This window comes from Ischnura elegans, chromosome 1 (assembly GCF_921293095.1).
Source record: "Ischnura elegans chromosome 1, ioIscEleg1.1, whole genome shotgun sequence".
In the NCBI taxonomy this organism is placed as follows: Eukaryota; Metazoa; Arthropoda; class Insecta; order Odonata; family Coenagrionidae; genus Ischnura; species Ischnura elegans.
Genome location: NC_060246.1, coordinates 148,232,391 through 148,255,467, shown reverse-complemented (window position 1 = coordinate 148,255,467; position 23,077 = coordinate 148,232,391). Strand labels below are relative to the sequence as shown.

The window sequence follows — 23,077 nt, the reverse complement described above, 5'->3', positions numbered from 1 at the left end:
TGGAATTCATTTGTAAACAATTACGATAAGACGTCATGATGTAAACACAATTTACGCACTATTTGTTTTTTAATCAAATGGCCTCCGTTGTGGCGCTGGCGTCGGGTAAACGTTCACGAAATTTCAAGTCTAGCATAGTTTCCATGGAAAATCTCTCCCTTGTTTTGGATTATGGGTAAACTTCAGCCATACGAACCTCTCCGGTCATAAGGAAGCCATATTCACCGAGTGATGTCTGCACATTCACGGACCCAGGAGAGCGATGCATGGGCTCTTTTAGCCCTTAAATCGGCCCCAGCTAGTCCCTCCAAAGTTCAATGGAGTCCAGAAAGCAAAGGAACCGCTATTGCTCGCCTAGAAGGTCGCGAATTCGAGTACATGGTGCGACAGAAGAGGATAGTCATTGGTCGAAACAGCTCGCGAGGCGAGGTCGATGTAAACATGGGACACTCCAGTTTTATTTCAAGAAAGCATCTTGAACTCTTCTTCGATCATCCATATTTTTATATGATATGTAACGGCAAGAATGGAGTTTTCGTTGACGGAGTTTTTCAAAGAAAAGGAGCCCCATCTTTACAGCTACCGAAATCGTAAGTGTGCAGTTTATGTAAACATGGTAACACTGCCTATGAAAGCGGCTTGTTTACCAATTCGAAGGCCGTATGGTGGCCGATAGGAATTACTTGTAACTGCATCTTAGGGACTCAATAAAGTATATTTCCGTTTTCTGATGATCAATTTTGTCGTGAATGAGTGATGAATGGGAATTAGTTATTCTATTTTTATCATTGTAGCCTCTTCAGAAATATACGTTTTTTTGTAGCTCGTGATGGCAAATGGTGTGGCTTGATTAGTCCTCCATCGGTAACCACGTGCTAATGCACAAATAGTCCAGAATAATTGCTAAAAATGTATTTCTAGTAAATATCGGGTGAAATAAGCAACCTCGTGGTTCAACTGAATGTACTGTTACCCAATGCGATAGTGATTCGTGTTGTGATTACATATTTGTTTTTGTTTACGTTTTATTTAATTGCGGGCTAGGTGTTGTTTAATTGTAACGTAGTAGTGATAGCACTAATGTTAATAAAATAAATAAATTATGTCGGCAATGTTTATTGAGATGCAAAATTCTCGCATTTGTCCATCTTTAATACTGGCGCTCATCAATTGACTCATTATCATGGAGAGGCAGAAGTTTAATGTCAAAATCACTGAAAATTTGTTAATAATTTTTTGTAGGCTTGCTTAGTTGTGTAATTATTATGATTTGCCTTTTCTCGTAAGGTTTGCGACGTAGCGAATTTGTAGTAAAATTCAGCGATGGTTTCTAACAAATTTACTAATTGTACCTAGGGACAAATCTTCGGATTTATAATTCTAACCTATTATTATTTTATTTTTTCAGTCAAGGATTGTGTCTTATTGTCGTGTTAACGGCTTTATTCGTTTTGAGAAAACAGTTTTTTGCCTACCTTATACTCGTATGCTCGCCGGTATTATTGTATGTGGTGAATTGCGCGCAAGATGTTTTAGTAATTTTTAACAGTGAGTTACAGGGACAATATCTATTCATGATGATGCTACTACTGGTATTTATAGTGAATTAATGTGCGTTTATATTCTTTCATCTTGGGTTGATGTCACGTTTAGTTGATATACTTGTGTTGAATTGCGTATTCTCCGCCATAAATTATTGTTTAATTGTATTAAGCCCGTTAAATTCGGCTGTTTTAAATAATTTTTAATTCCTTGGTTAAATATAAGCTATATCTTCTTTAATAAATTTTTCTATCGTGTTACTAGTATTTCTTTGTGTATGCATTGGTAAGTGGCATTTTGGTGTACATGGACATTTGGAAATGAAGTTTTTTATCATGTTAATAATATATTTTTATGCAATGGTTTTTATAGGTGCATATTCCGTTTTCCAAGTACCAATATTAGATTAGTGTTTCAATCCCTTGTGGATGATGGATCAGAAGAGACGACTAGCTCTGGACCAAACCCAGGAGCGAATCCTGGGACGTCAACAACTCCTGGTGTGCCTCAATCAATGAGACTTCCCTCACCCTCTAAGCAGCGACCTCTGCCTCCTTTGCGTATCAACATTCCTGAGCCAGACACAAACTTCAGTAGTCCCTTCCCATCTCCCACTGGCACAATAAGGTGATTTTCTTCATTTTTTACTAGTATTTACTGCGTATCAAAATTTTAAAATTATGTGTCATATTTTTCTACATAAGCTGGCCAATCCACTTAATGGGAAATGTTTAAATTTACTAATTTGAAAAATGGTTGTAATATTCTTTTATCTTTTAGTTTTTGTCATATTTAGTAAATATACTTGTGCTGAATTGCATATTCTTCACCATAAATTATTGTTTATTGGCTTGTCAAATTAGGTTGTGAAAATTTTTAAATTACTAATTAATATACTAAAATTAATTAAAATACTAAAAAATTAAGGCTGTAAAGTTAATTCTGAACTAACTTTAACATTTCATCCTTATAATTACACATATTTTGTTCTGTTGAAAAATTAGGAAAAAGATTAACCAATATTTAATGCCATTTGTCCCTCATCTGAGAATTAACTGCTGTTGGACATGCTTTATTACTGTTAAGTTCAGTTGTTCAATTTTTATTATATTTATTTCACACACCACCGAAAACAGCACTGTTCGGCCTTTACATCGGGGTTAATAACATTTAACAATCACAAACATCCATGCCCCGGATAGGGGTAACTTACCCAGGCGGGACTCGAACCCGCGACCTTCGGTTTGGCAGGCGAGGACTTTACCCCGCCGCCACCGAGGCCGGCAAATATCAGTCATGATGCCTTTTCTGGGGCTTATTTTTATAATATCTGTAATATTTTTCGGCCTGATATGTCAAGACATTTCATGCTTCTTAAAATTGTTCGAACTAACTGGTATTTTCAATCAATTTTCCCTGGTTTAGCCCATTATTTTAACCTGAATCCTAGAGAATTGTAAAATCTCTTGCTAAGTTTTGTAAATAGTTAATTTTTGGCTGGTCCTTTTTCTAGCTGTCTAATGAGAGACAAGGATAGATTTATAAAGGATTCGATTTCTTAGTTTCATGCTTGGATTCCTGGGACTTAGTTTTGGATTAGATCTCATAGTGAAATTGTAAATATTATGGTAATTTTATAACCATGATAGTTTCATAATCTTAACTCCGGTTTACTGTGTGTCAATTAGTGTCCATGGGAATTCTTAACAAAAGCAGGCCCTTCAAAGTACCTAAAACCTGTTGTATCATTGTACATTAAGTGTTATCACTCGGACTTGCAAAGAAATATTGAGTTGTTATTTCAAGGACAGTTGGAGGCACCAATCAGGACCCAAAGGGGGGGAGGGGATTTCCTCTGAGGGTTACAACGCAACGGGGCCGGGAACCACGTCAGAGACGCACTCGGGGAGGGGTTTGGAGAGGAAGGGAAAAGGAAAGAGGCGCCGCCACGATAGGAGCCCTAGGATGCCATAAGGATAGGGAAGAAAGGGAATACCCTCGCCGCTATAGAAGCGACCAGGGCCCACTACTAGCGAAACCTGGCATCAGCCATTAATGTGCCAACGATTTTGGTGGTTTTTCTTATAAATAAGAAAAATCCATCGATCAAATCATTAGATTGACATTTGGGGACAGCAAGAAATCAATCTTTTAGTAAATGTCATAGGGTGTATTCAGCACTGAAATCAAGGAAGTACAGTTTGACGCAATTATTCTTGTGCCGTCTACTCCTCACTGATCGGTGGTGATTGTGGTTTTTCTTCATTTGCTATAATGGCTTTCAGTCACTGCCATGGCATACTTTCACTCAGTGTCGTAGTGTCATGCACATAATTTGCTTAGTGAGTGAAGGTGATCTTTCAGTGTGTAGGAATGAGCCTATTGAATGAGAGGACTTCTCTTAAGATTTCCAGTTGGCAAATGGATCAGAGGGAACTTAAATGTCCTCTGTAGGAATATTAACATTCTCTTCTCAGGGAAACAGTCGTTTGTGGAGACAAGTTGCATGTCTTACTCAGCTAGATTTATGTTCTGGCACAATATTTGTATTTATAATATCCTTGTCAGAAATTATTTGTGGAGAAGACATTCTTTAGCTAATGCTTGGACTCAATATGCGGAGGCCAATCACCTTCATCCAGTCTTGATATGGTCACTGATTTTCATTCCTAACTAGTATCATTCAAATGGGTCATGAAATTTGGTGGCACTTCGAAAGAATACTGGTCAACACAAGCTATTTTATGCTTAATATTTGTGTTATAATATTATGCAAGCTGTTCAATTATCTAATTGGATTTGTCAATTTTTGCACAAACCACAATCAGTGTGACAAACATTATGGTTGCTATGGCCAATTTTGGAAGCTGAACTTAAATAGTTCCTATACAAAATTTTAAGAGCGTAGCAAATTTAGGTGATTTAATTCTACAATAGCAGAGTTATTTTTTAACCGTGTGTGTACAAAAATACGATTACGATAAATGGTGAAAATTCATATAATATTTGCATCCGCAAGCCCTCATATGTGGGTATTATCCCCAATTTTAATAAACTCGAAATTACTGTGAATTATTCTTGAATCCATGGCTGAATTCCAGTGACCAGGTGATCTTGTAGATTTTTTGCGGAGGCAATAATCAGACTGAAAGATAAATACTCTGCAAAGGTATATTGTACAAGCTATCCATAAATTTTATGATGCTCAATTTAAGGCATTCATATTTTAAAATTGAAATCTACTGTAAAAGCAATCATCATTTACAACAATTTAACTATAGCTCAGTCTAACAAACTGAAAAAGGCACTGTAAACAAATACACACTGTGCATGATATACACATCCTGTTTGTTAATGCTGGGAATTGGTGTGTTCATTGAGAATTACTAATTACATTCATACTCCTAACGTAGTTCAAAGGTTCCGAAAATTTCCCAGAGGTGGGGAAATAGGAAGATTAATCAGAAACTAATAGAAAATATCTTGCATAATATTGTGATGCCACATTATTTCCCTGCATTAAAACAGAGTTTAACAGTGGATTAAATATGTTGTACTTGAGACCAAAATTTTACAGCATCCTGATGAATACAATTAAAGAATCTTCCTGTTATAGTAAATATAGAACATTAATCCATAAATAGTTTTGTCTTTGTTGTTATGAATTGTGTTTGTTCAATTGTAAATCATAATGTATGTTTTACTCGTTCGTAATGCAAGTTTGTACACCACCACAGTGATAAATGTTTTTAGGCTCTTAAATTCCCTTGCATGCCTTTAATAAGTTTGAATAAATTATGAAATATGGTTTATTGTGTTTTCATTTCTACATGTAATGATTCTGAAGTGGCCTAATTCAAAATTAATTGTGTGTGGCAATTTTACTACCTTGAATGAAAATAACTGTGTTACTGTTTGTATGGAGGGGTAAAATAATATTATATCTATACTAGAGTTTCTAAAGGCTCGTTTTCCTTTATTTCTCCAGTGCCGCTAATTCATGTCCTGCTAGCCCCCGAGGAGGTCATCATGGTAGGCGGAATATTAGTGCAGACTTACAAATGGCTGCAGCATATGCTGCGGCAGTGGCATCACCATCTGGTAGTGCTAGTGGAACAAACTCTAATTTGGCTGGAGAGGACCGAACTGATGGAAGTGGGGCTGTGCTATCTTCTATAGCATCCCATTCCAACAGTCACCAATCCCATGAGGAACCAGGAGGAGGTGGAGGAAGCCACAAATTGTACAGAAGCGGACCAAATGGCACTGCAGTGCCGTGCCCACCTCCCCCTGCTTCTGAACCATATAGTCCACCTAAGGTAAAGGTTTTTGCGAACATGATGAAGTTCCACCCACCATTGCATGCCTATTTTGTTGAGAAAATCCACTTTTAAAATTTTGGTTGGTGGGCATTGTGATGTCCATAAAAAGAAGGTATTATTAAATGTTGTCTGTAACATACACAGGTTTTGTTACATCTGTATTTTTATGTGTATGAGGGATTTTCAAAATTCAAGAAAAATCATCCCTGGAAATGCATATATATTCTGTTAATAGCTGCCTGGTGGTACATTTTCTCATTGAAAGTTGAAGGTCGCAGAAGTATGTTGAGTTTACTCCTTGATGAGATGAATTGTTAATGATTCCAACACATTCCACTTCTCCTGATTGTGGAAAGTTAATCTCTATTTGAAGGGTGTTTGTATTTTTGATGCGCTACGATTCATCCACCTCTCATCTTCTGATAATTCTAATTACAACCTTGACTACTTGCACCACATCAGCCATCAATTGTCTTTCCTTATTGCCAAATGTGTAATTTTTTAATATCATTGGGTTATGCTGGCTATTACATTATTTTAAATCATTTATCATGAGAGTTCAAAGCTCATAGAGAACGTTAGGATAGGTGTTTACATGATTCGCTTTCAACGTTTTTGAAATTATTTTTACATTGTTTTTTTTTCTTAGGATGATTCCAAACCACCGTACTCATATGCCCAACTTATTGTGCAAGCCATCGCATCCTCTCCTGACAAACAGTTGACACTTAGTGGAATATATTCATATATAACTAAGAATTATCCTTACTATCGAACTGCTGACAAGGGATGGCAAGTAAGTAATTGTAGCATTAAAATTTAGGTATAGTTAAATGATTGTGGATGAATGCTCATTGTGGTGACATGTATTTCATGAAAATGTTATTTCTCTTAGAATTCCATTAGGCACAACCTCTCACTGAATAGATATTTCATCAAAGTACCACGCTCGCAAGAGGAACCGGGTAAAGGGTCATTTTGGCGAATAGATCCACAGTCTGAAGCAAAACTCATCGAACAAGCCTTCAGGCGAAGAAGGCAGCGGGGGGTTCCATGCTTCAGAGCTCCCTTTGGGCTCTCTTCAAGGTATGTTCACTCACTCTAGGCCAACCCTTTCTGTGCTTTGGAATCTTTCCATTGCTAATTGTGTATTTTTATTTTGGAATTTGAGTTGGTGTTGAAAGGGCAAATGGTAATTTTATCTGAAGTATGTTTAGAAACTACTGGCTGTTTTGGCCCTTTTGTTGATAATTATGTCTGGTTGTTTCTCACTTTTAACTCTTTGATTTTGATGTTTCAATTTAGTTTTTGGCTGCGACTTGCAGGAAAAAGGTCAGGGCTTTACATGAGTTTAAATGATTAATTAATGTTAAGTCATGTTTTCTTAAGAAGTAATGCCTGGTTTGGAATAGGTTTGACAATACATTATTAAATGGAAGTTAATTGTAATCAAATAGAATAAAAAAAAATATTTTCATTACTAATAATTGTGGACATATTTGCAATAAGTGGTGAGAGAAATAGTTGGTTAGAAAATAAGTAAGCCAATCCATATTGTATCACAGTAAAACCTAAACCTCCTTTCATCATTATATCATCATGTTCTGTTAAAATTCTGTCATAGGGGAATAATAAAATTGGGGAAATTTCTTTCTATTTTATCTCTATAATTTGTAATAGCCCTTCATTTTGTCGTCAAGTTTTGCCTCTGTGTTCATTCATGTGGACTGTGAAACTACCTCCTGGTACATATTAAGATATTTGTCACAATATTTTTTGCTTTCCTCTACATTTTTTTCTCATTTCTAGGGATGTGCGAGTACTAAAAAATTCGAGCCGAGTCGCGTAGTTGGTACGCGACTCATTTACTGTCACTTAAAATGATTAGGAGTAAATTAAAATTAAATTATTATTAAAATAAGTAGTATTACGAATGTTGAGTCGAGTAGTTTCGGTTTCAGAGCTGTCGAGGCCACAAAGTTCAGAAATCTGCCAACAGGAAGCACTATCATGAAACTCTTGTTGTAATTCCATTTATGAAGTTGTTCTAATGCCTTGGCCTAGGAGTTTTAGCTTTTGTATACGTAGCAGTCAACCACTATAGTAGTCGACGTGGGTGCCAAATACCTTTTGCGTCAGTGGCGGCATCTGACCGTCTTCCCCCCTAGTGGCGTCTTCGGAGTAATCGGAGTGGACCACAGCATCTCTCATACTTTTCTTATGCGATACATTTGTACCCTAACATACTTTCTTTACTCAATTGCTGAGGAAATTCTTAAAAATTGTTAGGATTTCTATGGAAAAAATGCAACTTCTATGTTTCAGCAGGGAATGCCAGTTTTTCCCGGTGTTTGACGTAACAGGTTGTGTCATCTTTTAGACTTTTTGAGCACTTAGTATGTACAACGTTGATTTTTTGTTATTCCTTAGCTGCGTTTAGTTTTCCTCTTGAAATAACAGAAAATAGAGTCTATGGTTGATTGAATGAAGTAAGAAATAAAGAAAACAAATATCTTTGTTGAGGGTTCTTCTGAGCAGTTTGGATACATACATTGATGACTTATTACTAGAGGTTAATTCATTTCAATTGTTCTTATGGAGCTGTATAAGACACATTAATTTTTATTCATAATGTAATTGTGACTCAATTACCATCAACGTTCCTCGTTATCTTTCCCTTTTTACATCAAGCTAAGCATTCAAAATAGAAAATTCGTAAGGGAATTGAAACAAATGAGAATATGTTGGAGCATGCATTGCTGTATTGCTTAGTTCAATTATTACAATACTCACCTCGATACTCGCCAGTAGTTTTCAACTCGACTCGATACTCGACTCAAGATCAAAAAGTACTACTCGCACATCCCTTCTCATTTCATTTGACTGATTTTGCAACTTTAATAATCCACAACCTTAACCTTCAAATACTACTGAGTGATGGAAACCATTCAAATGAATTTGTTCGAAGCTAAGAATAATATTCAACATGAAATTGTGCAAATTACATGTCTGTAACTAATTATTTTGAACTTATCTGGCTGATTATTGAATATAAATCTAATTTTTAATAATGAATTTAAAGTAAGTAAAATTTAAAGCTCTTTCCTGTTTCCCTTAGGAAATCCTCCTGTAATTTGTCGTAGGAATTTAATTTTACACGTATTCTGTAGTCTTTAGCATTCTTGCATGCAATGGCATGCAAAATTATTTACCTGTTACTTGGGAAGTAATTAAAATGCTGCTTTAAGATCATTTGTTGTATTATTTTTGATGATATTTGTATTGATGATTGGCTGCTTTCAGGTTCTCTCCCGCATCTGTTCATCTCAGGCGACAACATGTTTCTCAAATGTTGCAGTTTGCTTCTTCAGGTCACTTCAGACCTTTGGTTAGCATAGTGTATATCGGAAGTGACCTGAAGAATCAAACTGCAACGTTTGCGAAATATGTTGTCGCCTGAGATGAACAGATGCGGGAGAGAACCTGAAAGCAGCCAATTATTGACACCACTCTGCCGAAGCTTTCTTTCCGATAATTGTATTTTTGTCCACACTCTTGCTGAAAGATCACTCTGCATACCCCTCTCCATTTATTAATCATGTATTGCACCATTTTGTGGGCATTGACTAGTGCATAAAGCTCTTAATTACCAGTATTTTTGTATACTTGTAAGTACAAAAAATATTTCTGTTACAAATTTAGGAGTGCTCCTGCTTCTCCTAGCCATGTTGGCAGTGGGAGTGGTCTCATCACTCCTGAGTCACTTTCTCGTGAGCCATCTCCTACTCCAGAAAATTTTAATGATGGACCTGCAGCAAATGCGACTTCTAACAATACATCATCTCCTGTTAGTTCTATTAATCACTCTTCATCAAACAATGTCAATGTGAAGATTGAGGGAAAAACGAGTCAGTCAGCTCCAGGATCACCAGGGCATTCAGGTATTCTGATAATTTTAATACTTTATTACTAAATTTATTAGCCCAGGACTCACGTTGGTCGCTGCATAGGCCCACTGAAGCAATAGCTGTAGAGTTCATACAAAGTGTAGAAACATTTTGTATATGGCATTAAAAGAGCGTTTAAATGTACTACTTTACATCCAATTTATGAGCAGTTATGAGTGGGTAACCATGATTCCACATGAATGACGCTTATTATTTGATGTTGCGTGTATACTGAAGAAAGAACCATAATTCACTTAAACGTGGCGCAATTATTAAAACTTAGCGTAGTGTATATCCACCTAAATGCCATTGCTTGTTCGTCGAACTTCTTAATAAAGTTCATTATGTAACTCCCGGGACTGGGACTGAGGTTCGTAATTTCGTAATAACAAAAATTCCGTAATAACGTTTCTTTTATTGTAGTTTGGATAGACCTTTTCGGTGTGACCAACTATTTACTTCATAATAACGAGAACTTCGTAGTTATGTTATTCGTATTAACAAAAATCTACTGTAATTGTTTTTTAAAAATAAAGTTATATAGACTCATTTACTTCAGGATAAATATAAATGTGTAAATAATATTGTAATAAATTAATAATATTATATCATGCTTTAGTTACCTGGAAAAGGCAACATTTTCCATTGTTATTGGCTATTACGAGTTAGCATTATAAAGTGATTTTTCAAAATTCTTCAGCACTCATTGTAATGGACTTCTGCTGTTAATTTTTCCTATGTGTATATTCTCAGATTGTTTGCTGTGAACCTAGTATGGTTTGATTATGACTTGTAGCCATTTAACTGCTACACCATTAGAATGTGTAAAAATAGGGATGCATTGTGAGTCTGAGATTGAGATCCAAAATGTTTTATTCTGCAAATAATTTCTTTTATAGATGGTATATTATTGTTTGAATTTATAATGGAAGTGTTTGTCAAAATTAAAATTTTGTTATACTTATTTGTTATTGTGCTTTGTAGGTGTTTCTACCTTCGGATCTGGCAGTGTGCAGGTTGTTGTAGGAAAATCACGATTAATGGTTCCTGCACAACAAATAACTGTGGTGACCAATGGTGTTGGTGGTGAAGTTTCGCAAGAGGGTAAGTATGCATTATTTTTTAATTTACCTAGTGTGTGCCTTTATTGCCAATAATTGGGATGTTTATTCCTGTATACTTTAATTTTATCTTTATGTTGGTTGTAACAATTCCTGTCACACATAATAATGGACTGCAATTCTCGTTGAAGACACAATTAAAAGGGGGAGTGCTGTAATAAGAATAGTGGCGTTCAGATGTAAGCGTAGTCGCTCCTGATTTTTTGTCCTAAGTAATTATTAATTGTGTTCATAAGGTGTGTGTAATTTGGCTTGTGAAGTAAGGTATGTGTTGTCGCTCCCAATTATCTTTGTGAGTGATAGCTTTTGGCAATTGTGTATAAAAATTTTGTTAACATGATATGTGAAGTAACAGTACATGCTGTAGCTCCCAATTTTCTTTGTGAGTACTTTTCCTAATTTGTGTGCTTACTTGATTAGAAATTTACCAAGTGAATATTGCATGGAGATAGGTCAAATTGAATCCAAATTATTGTAACCACATGCATGAAAGCAAATATTCTCTCGTAGACTAAAGTCTGACAACCTCTTTCCCCAAATTGTTGTTCTCATTGTATCACATGTTAATCATCATTTTCTTTGCTCATTTCCATCAATCTCATCTTATGTTCTGTACATTCAAGCCTCGATGATAGTATGATTTAGTAGTGAAATTTGTGAAAAATCAGGGTAACAATTTATGTAGAAGTGCAAGCTTAGGGTTTCACTGTGTTATTGTTGAAATAATCTTATGAAATAGAAATTATGGAATGACCCCTTGGCCTAATTAGGCAGGACTGTCATGTATGCATTTAATTCTGATGGGTTCCTGTTAAGGTGTGTACTTCAAAACTCATGAGAAGTAACAGTAGTCTCGCTATTTTTTGTACTTTATTCCTTGTCTGTAATTCGTAACTATAATATTTTCAGAGAAATACATGGTACCGAACAATGCTGCAGCGCTTGTGACTGTTCATGAAGAAAGATCAGAATCTCCTGCATTTTCTCCAGCACCTGTTATAGTGCAGTCAGCTTATAACTATAGGTAAATATTATGCATTAGCAAATGTGAATTAAGCCTTTGCTCTATTCTGTCAATTTATTTTGTCAACATTTTATTTTTAAACTGTACTGAATCTGTCTTCATTCAGTAGAAGTATATATGTAAGGATTGAGGTACGAGAATCCCTGGAAATATGCCTTTTTCATTGTTCCACACTCATCGTTCATGGATGTTATGCATCATAAATGTTTTGCAAGTATTTTGTGGAAAACTACTAATAAATTTAAGCTGGAAGTATGCAGCTGGTTATTAAGGACTATTTGAAAGAAGAGACTCTTGTGTAGTTACGTGGGGCCTGTTTCTCACAAGTAGAAGTTCTCAAATTGTAAGTATAGTAGAACCTCACTTATGAAACTTTCAGCGAGTACAAAAAAAAGTTTCATAAGTGATGAAGTTTCATGTGTGAGGTTTTTCGGTATTTAGCATGAAATCCTTGTCATTGGAGCCGGTGTGTTTCCAGGATGTGATTACTCATTTGGAGGCAAGAAATCAAAGCCTAATAATCATATTTACTCACAAGCAACACCAAAGAAGATGTGTTAGTATAAGAGAAACATACCGTATAAGCGCGTGTAAGAGGTGCACCTTTTTTCCCAGATATTGCAGCCGAAAATGGGGGTGCGCCTCTTACACAAACTTCTTATCTTCCCCCCCTCCCCTTCACCGGTTGCAAGTTCAAGGGGAACTGAGTGGCCTTGGTTTTCAGCGTGAGTCAGTCATGTGAAACCCTGGGTCAAAATCAAGCGGCAGGCAGGGGAGTTTCTCCCTTAGTGATGTATTTTTAAAATGCTCCTGTTTGAATTTCTTGTAAGCATCGCGCTGTCATGTCGGTACCCCAGAGGTGAACATTGAAAAGATCGCGTGGGGTGATTCGCTCCGGAGCACGCGCTAAATTTATTGCCACGAGTGGGCATCCCGCGGTATTTATACTGCATATAGTAATATTGGTGTCAAAACCTGCGGTTGAAAAAATTCGAACGAGTGTGCTCATTGTTGGACTTAATGGTGGATAGAAGAAATCGGAAATGATTATGAGTGAAGAGCGCTGAAGGAGAGGTCGAGGGGAAGAGGGCTCCCTCCCCTCCGTATTTAAAGCTACGAGCGAAGGAGCAAGGGAAGAACACGTCCGATCTTGCATGTGACGTCGTTGCCTTTAAAGCGAAGGGGCGAAGGCGCAGCAATGTGATATACGCAGTTTGCGTTGCCTGAGTTTCCAGTCCGTCTCGTCTTGTTTGAATGCGCTTATGCTACGCTTGTTTCTTCCGAAATTGTGCTGTTCGGACTAAGTTGAATATTAGTAGCCTTATTTTAGCTATAAATCTTTGTGTCAATCAATTAGAGCTCAAAAAACGTAAATGCTGTAAGATATACGTCGCGTTAGGTCTAATTCTTTTTAGAACCTCGTGCGTGTCATACAATTGCTGAAAGATATCGAGATATCTTCGAGCTCAGAAGGTGACTCACGGAGCATTTGACCTCCAGAAACTCGGGGAATTGAACCTGGTAGACCGAAAAAGGTCAGTTGGTGGAATGGGGTAGGGATGAAACACATTTCCATTGTTCCCCTGTAACTTGATATTTTCCTGTGGAGTCTCGGAAAGGAAAAAAACGGCAGAGGCATTAGCTGATGGAGAGCAGAGTGTAGTTCCGTTAGGACCCTAGCACACACACCGATTTTGGACGGCCGGTAAAATATTGGCCGATATTTTACCGGCGAAGCGATGCTTGCACACACGCCGGATTTTTACCGGTCAAACGATACGTTGCTAAGTTTTTGAGCCGGCGTCGGCGATCCACAGTGACAATAGCCGGCAGCTAACCGGCATTTTGCCGGTGCCGGCGTGTGGTCGGTACGTGTGCAAGCTCCAATGCTCTCCCATTGTTCACTATTGGAATGTGGACGGCCGATATTTTACCGGCGAAGCGATGCTTGCACACACGCCGGATTTTTACCGGTCAAACGATACGTTGCTAAGTTTTTGAACCGGCGTCGGCGATCCACAGTGACAATAGCCGGCAGCTAACCGGCATTTTGCCGGTGCCGGCGTGTGGTCGGTACGTGTGCAAGCTCCAATGCTCTCCCATTGTTCACTATTAGAATGTGGACGGCCGATATTTTACCGGCCGTCCAAAATCGGTGCGTGTGCAAGGGGCCTTAAATCTACGGCGTGGTTATTATCCTACGGCGCTGAGATTGCCCCGATTGTTGTTCAATCTCTTGGGAAAGCTCATGCCATTTGCCTGTCGTTTTTTGCCTCAAAATTTTCCACGGCTGCAATTCTATTGCAATACTCCTGCGAGAGCTTTTAAACAAAATTGTTCGTGAGTAGGACAAGTAACGTAGAGCGATGGCGTATGCAAAGAGAGGATCGGAACTCTTTCTACTCCCTCTTACGCCGCCGCAGTTATCAAAATTTCCTCTTTCAAATAGTACTGAAAGAGGACATTTCGATAACTGTCGAAATTCCAGGCATACCTCTGCAACACCGCACGATAGGATTAAAAAAATGTCGCAAAATTTTTTTTCTTTATAGCTTCGATCCTCAAAATAGGGGTGCGCCTCTTACACAAGCTTATACGGTAATTTTGCATTCCTGAACAGCATGACCTACAGTTTCGTTGAATTGCTAGCATTTCTGGCACTAAGCCGCAAGGCTGTCATACTGGAAAAATTTCGGAATGGTGATACTAAATGTTCACAGAATCCGATTTTCGAAAAAAATTGGCTCATTAACAGCAGTTTTCAAGAAATCCATTTTACCACCTAAGGACAAACCGAAGATTGGAGATTGAAGAAATAGAGGAAGATACCTGAGGAAAGTCATCCAAATTAACCCCATAATAAGGAAGCGAAATTTCACTAATGCATCACTAAGGCTTCACACCCTGTTGGCCCAGGTTCAAGTCGTGGCAGCCGCAGAAACTTTTCAGAAATGGCTGTATCCCTTCTTAAGAGTAGTTTGGAGAGAACTACCAGTGCAACACACTCTCCGGCAGATGGGACGTTAAGCCCTGGTTAAGCCTGTCGTTACAACTTGGCTAATTCCAACACAGGGTTTCTATCCTCCCTCCCTTACCTCATGGCAAAAATGACCCCAGCTGTCGGTTACCTCCCTCTAAATACCATACCGTAGACAATACAGAGCACATGGGACCTGGCAGTGGCGTAAGTACGGGGGATGATGAGGGAATAGACCCCCCCCCCCCCCTGAGAGAAATGAAAAAAAAAATATTTAAAACAATTGTCTAGTTTTTTCAATTTTCTAGTTTTGATGCATCTGCTGAAAGTTACATTTTAAGTACCACAAAGATGTAGAATATGTTTACAGGCATGTCATTTTTTTTTTTTTAATTTTCCGGGTTTCCCCGTTACCTCAGGGGGGAGGGGAGCTGCCCCCCAGGTACTACCATCCCCCACCTCCAAATCATATTCCTATTTATGCCACTGGCACCCAGGATATTCCATAACTAAGATTTTTCTGGTGCTTTTACCACTTTTAAGTGAGCAATTTAAATAACCGCGCAACTGCCGTCAGTGATGAATGAACAAAAATAGATTAAGAGCCTGGGAAAATCTCCCCTTTCTATCATGTTTACACAGTAAAAAAGAATTTTCCTATGAAATTTTAGCAATAGTAGATTGACACTACCGGGTATAGCTTTTCTGTCGGCATTCGTACGTGAATTCAGCACCAGGACCTTCGACTAAGAAGCCGCATGACTTCGCGTAATACATATTATGCTTTCCCATTTCTGGTAACAACGCCGAACACTTTTTGTATTTTGATTTAATGGTTATAAGCCATTTCCGAGTCGAAAGGAACTGCCTTATCTTTCACATTTTGAATTTGACTTTAATGATTACGTGATGACTGAGGACGCAAGTTATTCTCCAAGGGCATTAACACTAACTCTCGTTCTGTTAAAAAATAAATGCTTGCCACTAGGCAGAGTTAAGCTAGTAGCTATTCAAGGTCCAACAATGTTTCATTTAAACCCACTGAGTTACAAGTTGGGTCAGTTTTGATCTGTACGCAGCGTAAACAACTTTCCCCCGGTGCAATTCATCCCGCAGATCTGGGATAAGCCCGAGGAATGAGACCACGCATGCTGTTTTTGCCATCATGTTGAATCACCATCGACTTACGTCTATACTGCAAATACGATAATCTTTTTTGGATGATCTTGGGAGCCAAAATTTTGGTACGTGAGGATTTTTAACGGCTCATTTGGGCGTTATTTCGCTGGGGCGATGGAAAACATAGCCTTGGAAAAATTCAAGAAAATCTTCTGTTAGAGATAGATATTCCATAGTTCACAATTCCAGATTGACGATCATCTACCATAGTTAAAATTATTATCTAATAAACAGCATCGCATAAAACATTATTCTTTATCGACATATCTATGTAATGAGTACATACTACTCCCACTCCTATGATTGCGCGTTTCCCAATCTTCTCGTATAGCAGTTCCCTGACAAGTTGTATAAGTGAGGTATTTCATCTCATTGGACTGGAAAAATATGTTTCATTAGCGAGGTCATCCTATAAGTGAAAAGTTTCGTAACCGAGGTTGGAAATACATGGGTTCACATGGGGTTATTCTCCGGATCAAAAAAAATCTGCATAAGTGAGGCCATCGTATAACTGAGGGTCGTATAACAAAGGTTCTGCTGTAGATTTCTGCGAGTGTGACTAGAAAGGTTGCGAGTGGGATTGTGAGGCAATAAAGAGTACAGGACGAATCAGCTGACCGTGAGTGCAGCTGGCAACCACCCTCTTGCTGCATAGGTTTGAGAGGGGAGCACTCAGTCATGTTGGTGACTGAAATGTTCTATTTCTCAAAAACAGTACCTCATTGATAAAAAAAGAGTGAATTTTGACTCAATAAGGCTGTAACCTCTTCATTTTAGGCTCAAAAATGATCAGATCGATTGTTGACGAGTTCTCTTTGTGGAAATTCATTAATAGTAATAAAATAAAAGCAGCTGCAACAGAAATGAGGCCCCAGGGCGGGCACATGGGGTTACTCTTGAGGGGTGGGTCTGTAAGTCTGAATCCGCACACCTTGAGAGGGGAAGGAAAATGGATAGGAGGTGCTGCCGCAATAAGAGCCCGACAATGCCTCCAGGGAAAGGATAGGGATGGAAGGAGTGGGATAAGGAAATTCCAATGCCATTATTAGGGTCCTGTGGGCCACTAATAGCGAAACCATAATTTAATGTTTCTACAGAAAGGAAAGATTTTCCTACGAAGAAGAAAAGTCATACAATTTTCTGTAGATACAAACAGCTGAAGTAATTTTATTATTTTCTTTTACATATATACTTATTAATTAGAGTAGCAGCTGTTTGTATTTTATTGCATAGGAATGATTCTACCTTCTGTATTTGTGAAAATAAATTGTTATTTATTTGGTGCCATTGCACGACCTTTAAATGTTTAACAAGTGACCGATTGAACGATTTTTTTTGCATATGAATTCCACTCCTCGTGGGTTGAAATCAAATATCTGAGAAAAATTACTGAGGACTCAGTATATTATTTTCTATGTAAACCTATTATTGATAAACAATATATTGTAATCTTTGATTGTAACCCTAGTAATGAAAATGTTTTTTTGGCGATATTTCAAGCATGACACATGTTTCTTTTATTTATTTTAGCGGTGCATTTGTGACCCCAACAGCTCAAGGTCTTGAGCAGTTGAGTGGTTCATCTGGGGTAAAGAGACACCATGTGCAGGAAGCTGGTGGAGGACTTGCTTCAGTGGAAAGAGGAGATGGGGGAAGTTCAGAGGGGGAGCTAAAGAAACCAAAGCTGGAGAAAGAAGGGAACTACGACAGTGAAAACTGAGTCAGGTTTTGGTCAATGTCTTTTGGTTGCCTTCCCTCCCTGCTTAAAGGTCATCTCCCTTCCACCCAGTTTAGGCCGTGGCCCTCTTACTACCATTTCCACCCACTCTTTCTTCTGCTTGTGCATTAATGTCGTCCCATGCTAGTGAGCATTGCACTTTAGAACCTCTTTGGTTTTAAACTTTTGATGAATGCAAATAAGCATCCGTTCTCTATAGTTGACTGGTATGCAGAGCAGGAAATGTGTATGTTTGTAAAAATAATAACTCAAAAGTCACATTCAGATCAAGGTGTAGTGAAGTTCATCAGTAATTTTAATTTTTTCCACTTGCTTCTGTTGATTTCCAGTGCAACCAAGTGTCAGTCACCGTGTTTGATTTTTCTTGTATTAGTTAATATATCATTACATGAAGATAGTGTGATCACAAAAATCAGTTACTTTGCAGGAATTACTTGTTGTTATAATTCTGCATCAACATTTATGGAAATAATCAGTTGCCTTGGTCCCTTATACATCGGTAAAAAAAAGTCTTGAAATAATTTGGTTGCTTTTATTGTGCTACATTTAATTTTTGTGTAATCATTCAAGGAATATGAGATGATGAAGATGGATTGGGACTTTAAAATTCACCTCAAAACACTCCATGCTTCCAGTCTACATATTTCTGGATGAATTGAAGTAGTTATCATTTATTGAATAAATCTTATTGTTGTACATTTGATAGCCAAAAATTAATATATAAAATTAAGATTTGACGACCCATATTTGGGGCTGCAAATGAGCTTCTTTAGAGAATTTGTCTATTGCATTGAAGAATAAAAAAACAAAGAAGTACAATTCTCTAGTAAATTAATTGATAGGCTTGTGATTTATGTAGATGGTATTGTAATTGTTCACAACCAACCACGGGAATAAATTCTTAATCCATAAATTTTCTGTCAATTGGTGCATTCAATGATGGGCTTCTGTAAAAAAAGATAGTTGCTATGAGAGACATGTTTCTGTAGATTAAAGTTAAATACCTTCTTTGCCTATGAGAGTGTCCCTTGTTTTTTTGGGTGACATTCTGCATTTGAAATGGTGGTGATGTGCCAAGTACAACTGTGTGTTGTTGAATGCCTTTTGATGAAGACAATAGGTTACCTAATGCCTAATGTCTTTCTACATTGTGTTGTTGGAAAGCCTGATCAGAGAGGAAAAATAAAAAATAGGTGGCTTATCATACATAGTTAATGGCAACTTGCAGCCTTAAAAGTTACATCTGGTAGTCTTTTTTATTAGGTATTACGGATGAGCTGGTCTCCAAGTTGAAATGAGAGATGATATAGTGTAATGTTCCATCAAACTGAGTCTTCTCAGGATAAAATAGCCAGTAGCTCAGATGATGAATTTTATATCATTAAGGTTGAATTAAAACTAAGATCATCATTAACGAGGGCCTTCACATTTGCTTACAGATTGAGCCATTATATACATATTATATATATATAAATAAATATGAAAAAGTCTCCCTGTAAAGTTGACTAAACTATTTGGCGGTTTTTCTGACCATTTCACAAGTTATGTAAATAGTATGATGGTGTCTATCATCCTATAGAATAAAATGTAAATGGACAAAGTTTTAAAAAATTGCAGTTTCTTAATATTGTCAGCAGTGCTAGTCCCTATTATTTTCATCTTACTCAGCATTACTGTTAATGTAACATGTCTTCACTTGCTTTTGAAATATATAATATATATTTTTTGTGAGCTAGTTACAAGTAAAACAGATGAGGTTGTGTGAAGTGTAATCACATTTTTCATTTCTCATACATCTGTAAAACATATGAGAAAATGGCTAGTTCAAAGATGAAATTTAACTGTCAAAATATAATGAAATATTCATCTGTTCTAAGTTTAATTCTCCTAATTAATTGAACTGTACTGCCAACATATGTAACTGTAGATCATTGTTCACTTGCACACATTATGTTTTGGGCATTCAAAACAAATCATGTCTAATGTCATGTGATATTCTTACTCAGCAAAGCCGACATTATGGAAACAAATGTGATTTGTATGATGGTTTTTGGGAATAGGGAACTCAGTGTTGAAAACAAATGCATAGTCAATTGGTTAAGCTGCCTCTAAATTATTATTAGCCTGGAATATTTATTTGAATAACATTTTTCCCTTACTTCCATTTCTTCACATAAGTGGGGAAATGAGTAAGGATATCATGCATTTAATAATCAAAGAATGTTTGTGAAAGAGCATGATGTTTATGGCCCACTAAGAATGTGCCCAATTTTAATGGCTAATTGTTCATGTATGTGTTCTTCAAAGAAATGTCACCTGTTTGTATATGGGTGTAAAATAATGAAATTTTCTGCTGTTACCTAATTTTACTTTTGTAAATTTTTATTTTCATATGTATACATACTTTATTATGTAACTTTAAGTACTATCAAATCCAATCCTTAAAAATATTAGATTTAAATCTTTCTGCCATTTTGTTCAAAGTATGTGAATGGAAACTTTCAACTCGCGTTCTATTTTATAATCTTATTTTGAGGTCCAAGCTGCTATGAAATTTGCATGATGTTTTCTCTTTCATAGCTAAGAATTGACCTCTAACCAGTGATTACTTTCAATTTTCAAACATTGTATGTTTCATCTGAGAAAACTAAGACATGATTGGCTCTTGTTTTGAGTCAAATTATTCCTTATAATGCTCATTCATACACCTTGTTGCTTGTAAAAATATCTTGATAATTAGAAATGAAGACCAGGGAGGTAGTCAGTATGAGTTCATTGTATATTTTCACAAAATGAGAAAGTTGTTGTGTTTGTTTTAAAATGGAAAAGGACAATTGATTGTTATGTTGATTTGCCATGCTCTAAACTTTAACTCTTTCTGTGGAAATAATAATATTGATGAAAGTTGTAGAAATGTTTTTTTTTAGGATATCAACATTGTTTTATCTTTCATGAGAAACAAGCAAGTTCATAATGATCTTGAGAACAGTATTTTCTTAGTACAGACACTAATACATAACCTGAGGCAGTATTTAGCATTCCCATTTTAAGCGTTGCAGAAATAGAGAAAGAATAAATTTTAAATCTACACGTCAATGCATTGTCAATTTGCCAGTGGTTTTGAACTTAAGACGAACATGATGAAAATTTTATATTGAGTGCCCAATTACGACGGGATTACCACAGTCAATTGTTAATTGTGTTGGTACAACTCTTTGATAAAATCTTGCTCTCTGCGTGCTTCTTTGATGATAATGAATTGAACTGCTGTACATTTGATGGTTTATTATTTCTTTTAAAGAATTTTACTTAGCCGACCAATATTTGTTGTACAGAAAAACTGCAAAAAACCATCCCCTATATTGTCATAGAATTTGTAAGTAATGAGTTATTTTGTTTTTTCTGGTCCATATGAGATGCAATTCTGTTGAGTAATGCTGTTATTCCACCAATTCAAAGTAGGCATGCCTGCTAATGTATAGTAAATGGTGTTTTTAATGTGAACTTCTAGTAAAAAAAATGTTTTACCTATAGAAAACTGATTGTTACGTATGTATTATTAATATTTAACTTACTCTCCTCATCGGCGATCCAGATGAATGGGAATGAAAAGACTGTGTTCACAATTCTTTCATAAACCTAATAGCCAAAGTAATAATTTCAGTACAGTGAATTGATCACTGTGTCAACTTTATCAAAGGATTTCTTAAGGATAATTTTGTATTCCCTTTTCTTATGTTTCAATAATTTAATCTAAGTGAGGCAGATATTTACTAGAAGTCTCCTATTAAAATCAAAGATGAAAATTGAAGTGTACTCTGAACTACATAATTATATATTTCTTGGTCCACAGTAACTTGGCCACTGCATAATGGTTCCCCTTGCATCTGTTGATGTTGCCTAATTTGTTTCTTAGTTACTCTCCGCAGCTTATCAAGTTTCAAATGTTTAGGAATATTATTGGTACACATATCAGTTCAAACTAACGGATACCTTTTTTTTACCTTTTGATCAATGGATATTCTCCTCAGGCTATTTTACTTGAGTATCATTAGTCCTTCAAAGGAAAGGACTTTACCACTATCTTTACAAGTGGTGAGACTGAAGCAACCAAAATGGGCATTCTAGGCCATTTTTCCCTTAGCTCTCTTCTTCAGGGACTTTGATATCTCAGTTAGAATTAGGTAACTAAAATCAATTAGTATACTCAATGAGGAAGTTAACGTTGATTTCCATGGGAAAAAATTCATCTGTTCAGGAAATCGAACTTCAGGCCTCAGGTTGTGCCAATCGCCATGAAATTTATCCCCACATCTGAAAACAATCACATTTATTGCTAAGGCTTCAGCATTGGTATGAGTTCTGGCTTCTTTGAAGTACATCCTCTTTGAGTATTGCTATCCTTAGACTGTAAGAGCCTAAAACCTAGCACCACAGACCCTCCTTAAAATTGCATGAAAATTTAAGAACTTGAGATATCGAGTAGTGGCCTGGAGGATGGTGCTTTTATTTTGTGTTCATGTGCTGGGTCCAAAATTAATCTTATCTATGAGTTGTTAAACATGTAGGCATCACAGCGCATCAGACAAAGAGGTCTTGACCTTCCACCATCTGTGGGGCACATCGATCCGTAGGCTGACTAATGTTGTATAAAATGTAATGCAAAGCAGGAAAAATAGTCAAAGACAAATGATTGATACTTTCAGTACAGTACATGCCAATTTATAGCCAATTGCCACAGAAAATTTCAAAATTGCACGCAAGGGCGGATCCAGGATATTTTTCTGGGAGGGGTTTGATATGCAAACAGTCTCCTCATATTTGACATTAGAAACAAAGTAAAAAACAATAACTGTACGATATATTCTCTTTATTTTAATATGAAAATATTAATAAGTGACTTATACGAGGAATTGGTCGTGCCTGTTGACAAGCTTTACTTCTCAATAGGATGTTGCCGCCAATGACTTCAAATGAAGTTTGCCATTGTCCTGAAGCCCATCTCCCGCTTGAACACCCTTCTCTCCGAGCCACTCCTTCACTTCAGTGTTAAGATGAAAGTCACACGGCTCTATGTCAACATTTCACAGTGGGTGATCGAAAATATCCCATTGAAATTGGCCAAGGAGCAGTTGGGCTGCATCAGCACTGAGATGGCGACTGTTGTCATTGATCAGAACACTTCCATAAGTCAGCATGTCTCTTCCTTTGTTTTGAATGGGAATGG

General features: G+C 36.9%; 1 protein-coding gene across 2 annotated transcripts; it reads left to right on the top strand.

Moving 5' to 3' along the window:
* The first annotated feature begins 179 nt into the window (after positions 1 to 179).
* Positions 180 to 21,388, top strand: LOC124172038 (forkhead box protein K1-like). Of its 2 annotated transcripts, none has more exons than XM_046551444.1 (9): positions 180 to 590; positions 1,915 to 2,169; positions 5,531 to 5,861; positions 6,514 to 6,660; positions 6,760 to 6,950; positions 9,567 to 9,805; positions 10,796 to 10,915; positions 11,842 to 11,956; positions 17,643 to 21,388. In XM_046551444.1, the coding sequence occupies exons 1-9, from the start codon at positions 232 to 234 to the stop codon at positions 17,830 to 17,832; spliced, it is 1,947 nt and encodes a 648-aa protein (XP_046407400.1). In that variant the 5' UTR covers positions 180 to 231; the 3' UTR covers positions 17,833 to 21,388. The 2 variants fall into 2 exon arrangements, with proteins under 2 accessions (XP_046407400.1, XP_046407406.1); XM_046551450.1 differs by lacking the exon at positions 180 to 590 and adding an exon at positions 1,444 to 1,611.
* The last annotated feature ends 1,689 nt before the right edge of the window (positions 21,389 to 23,077 follow it).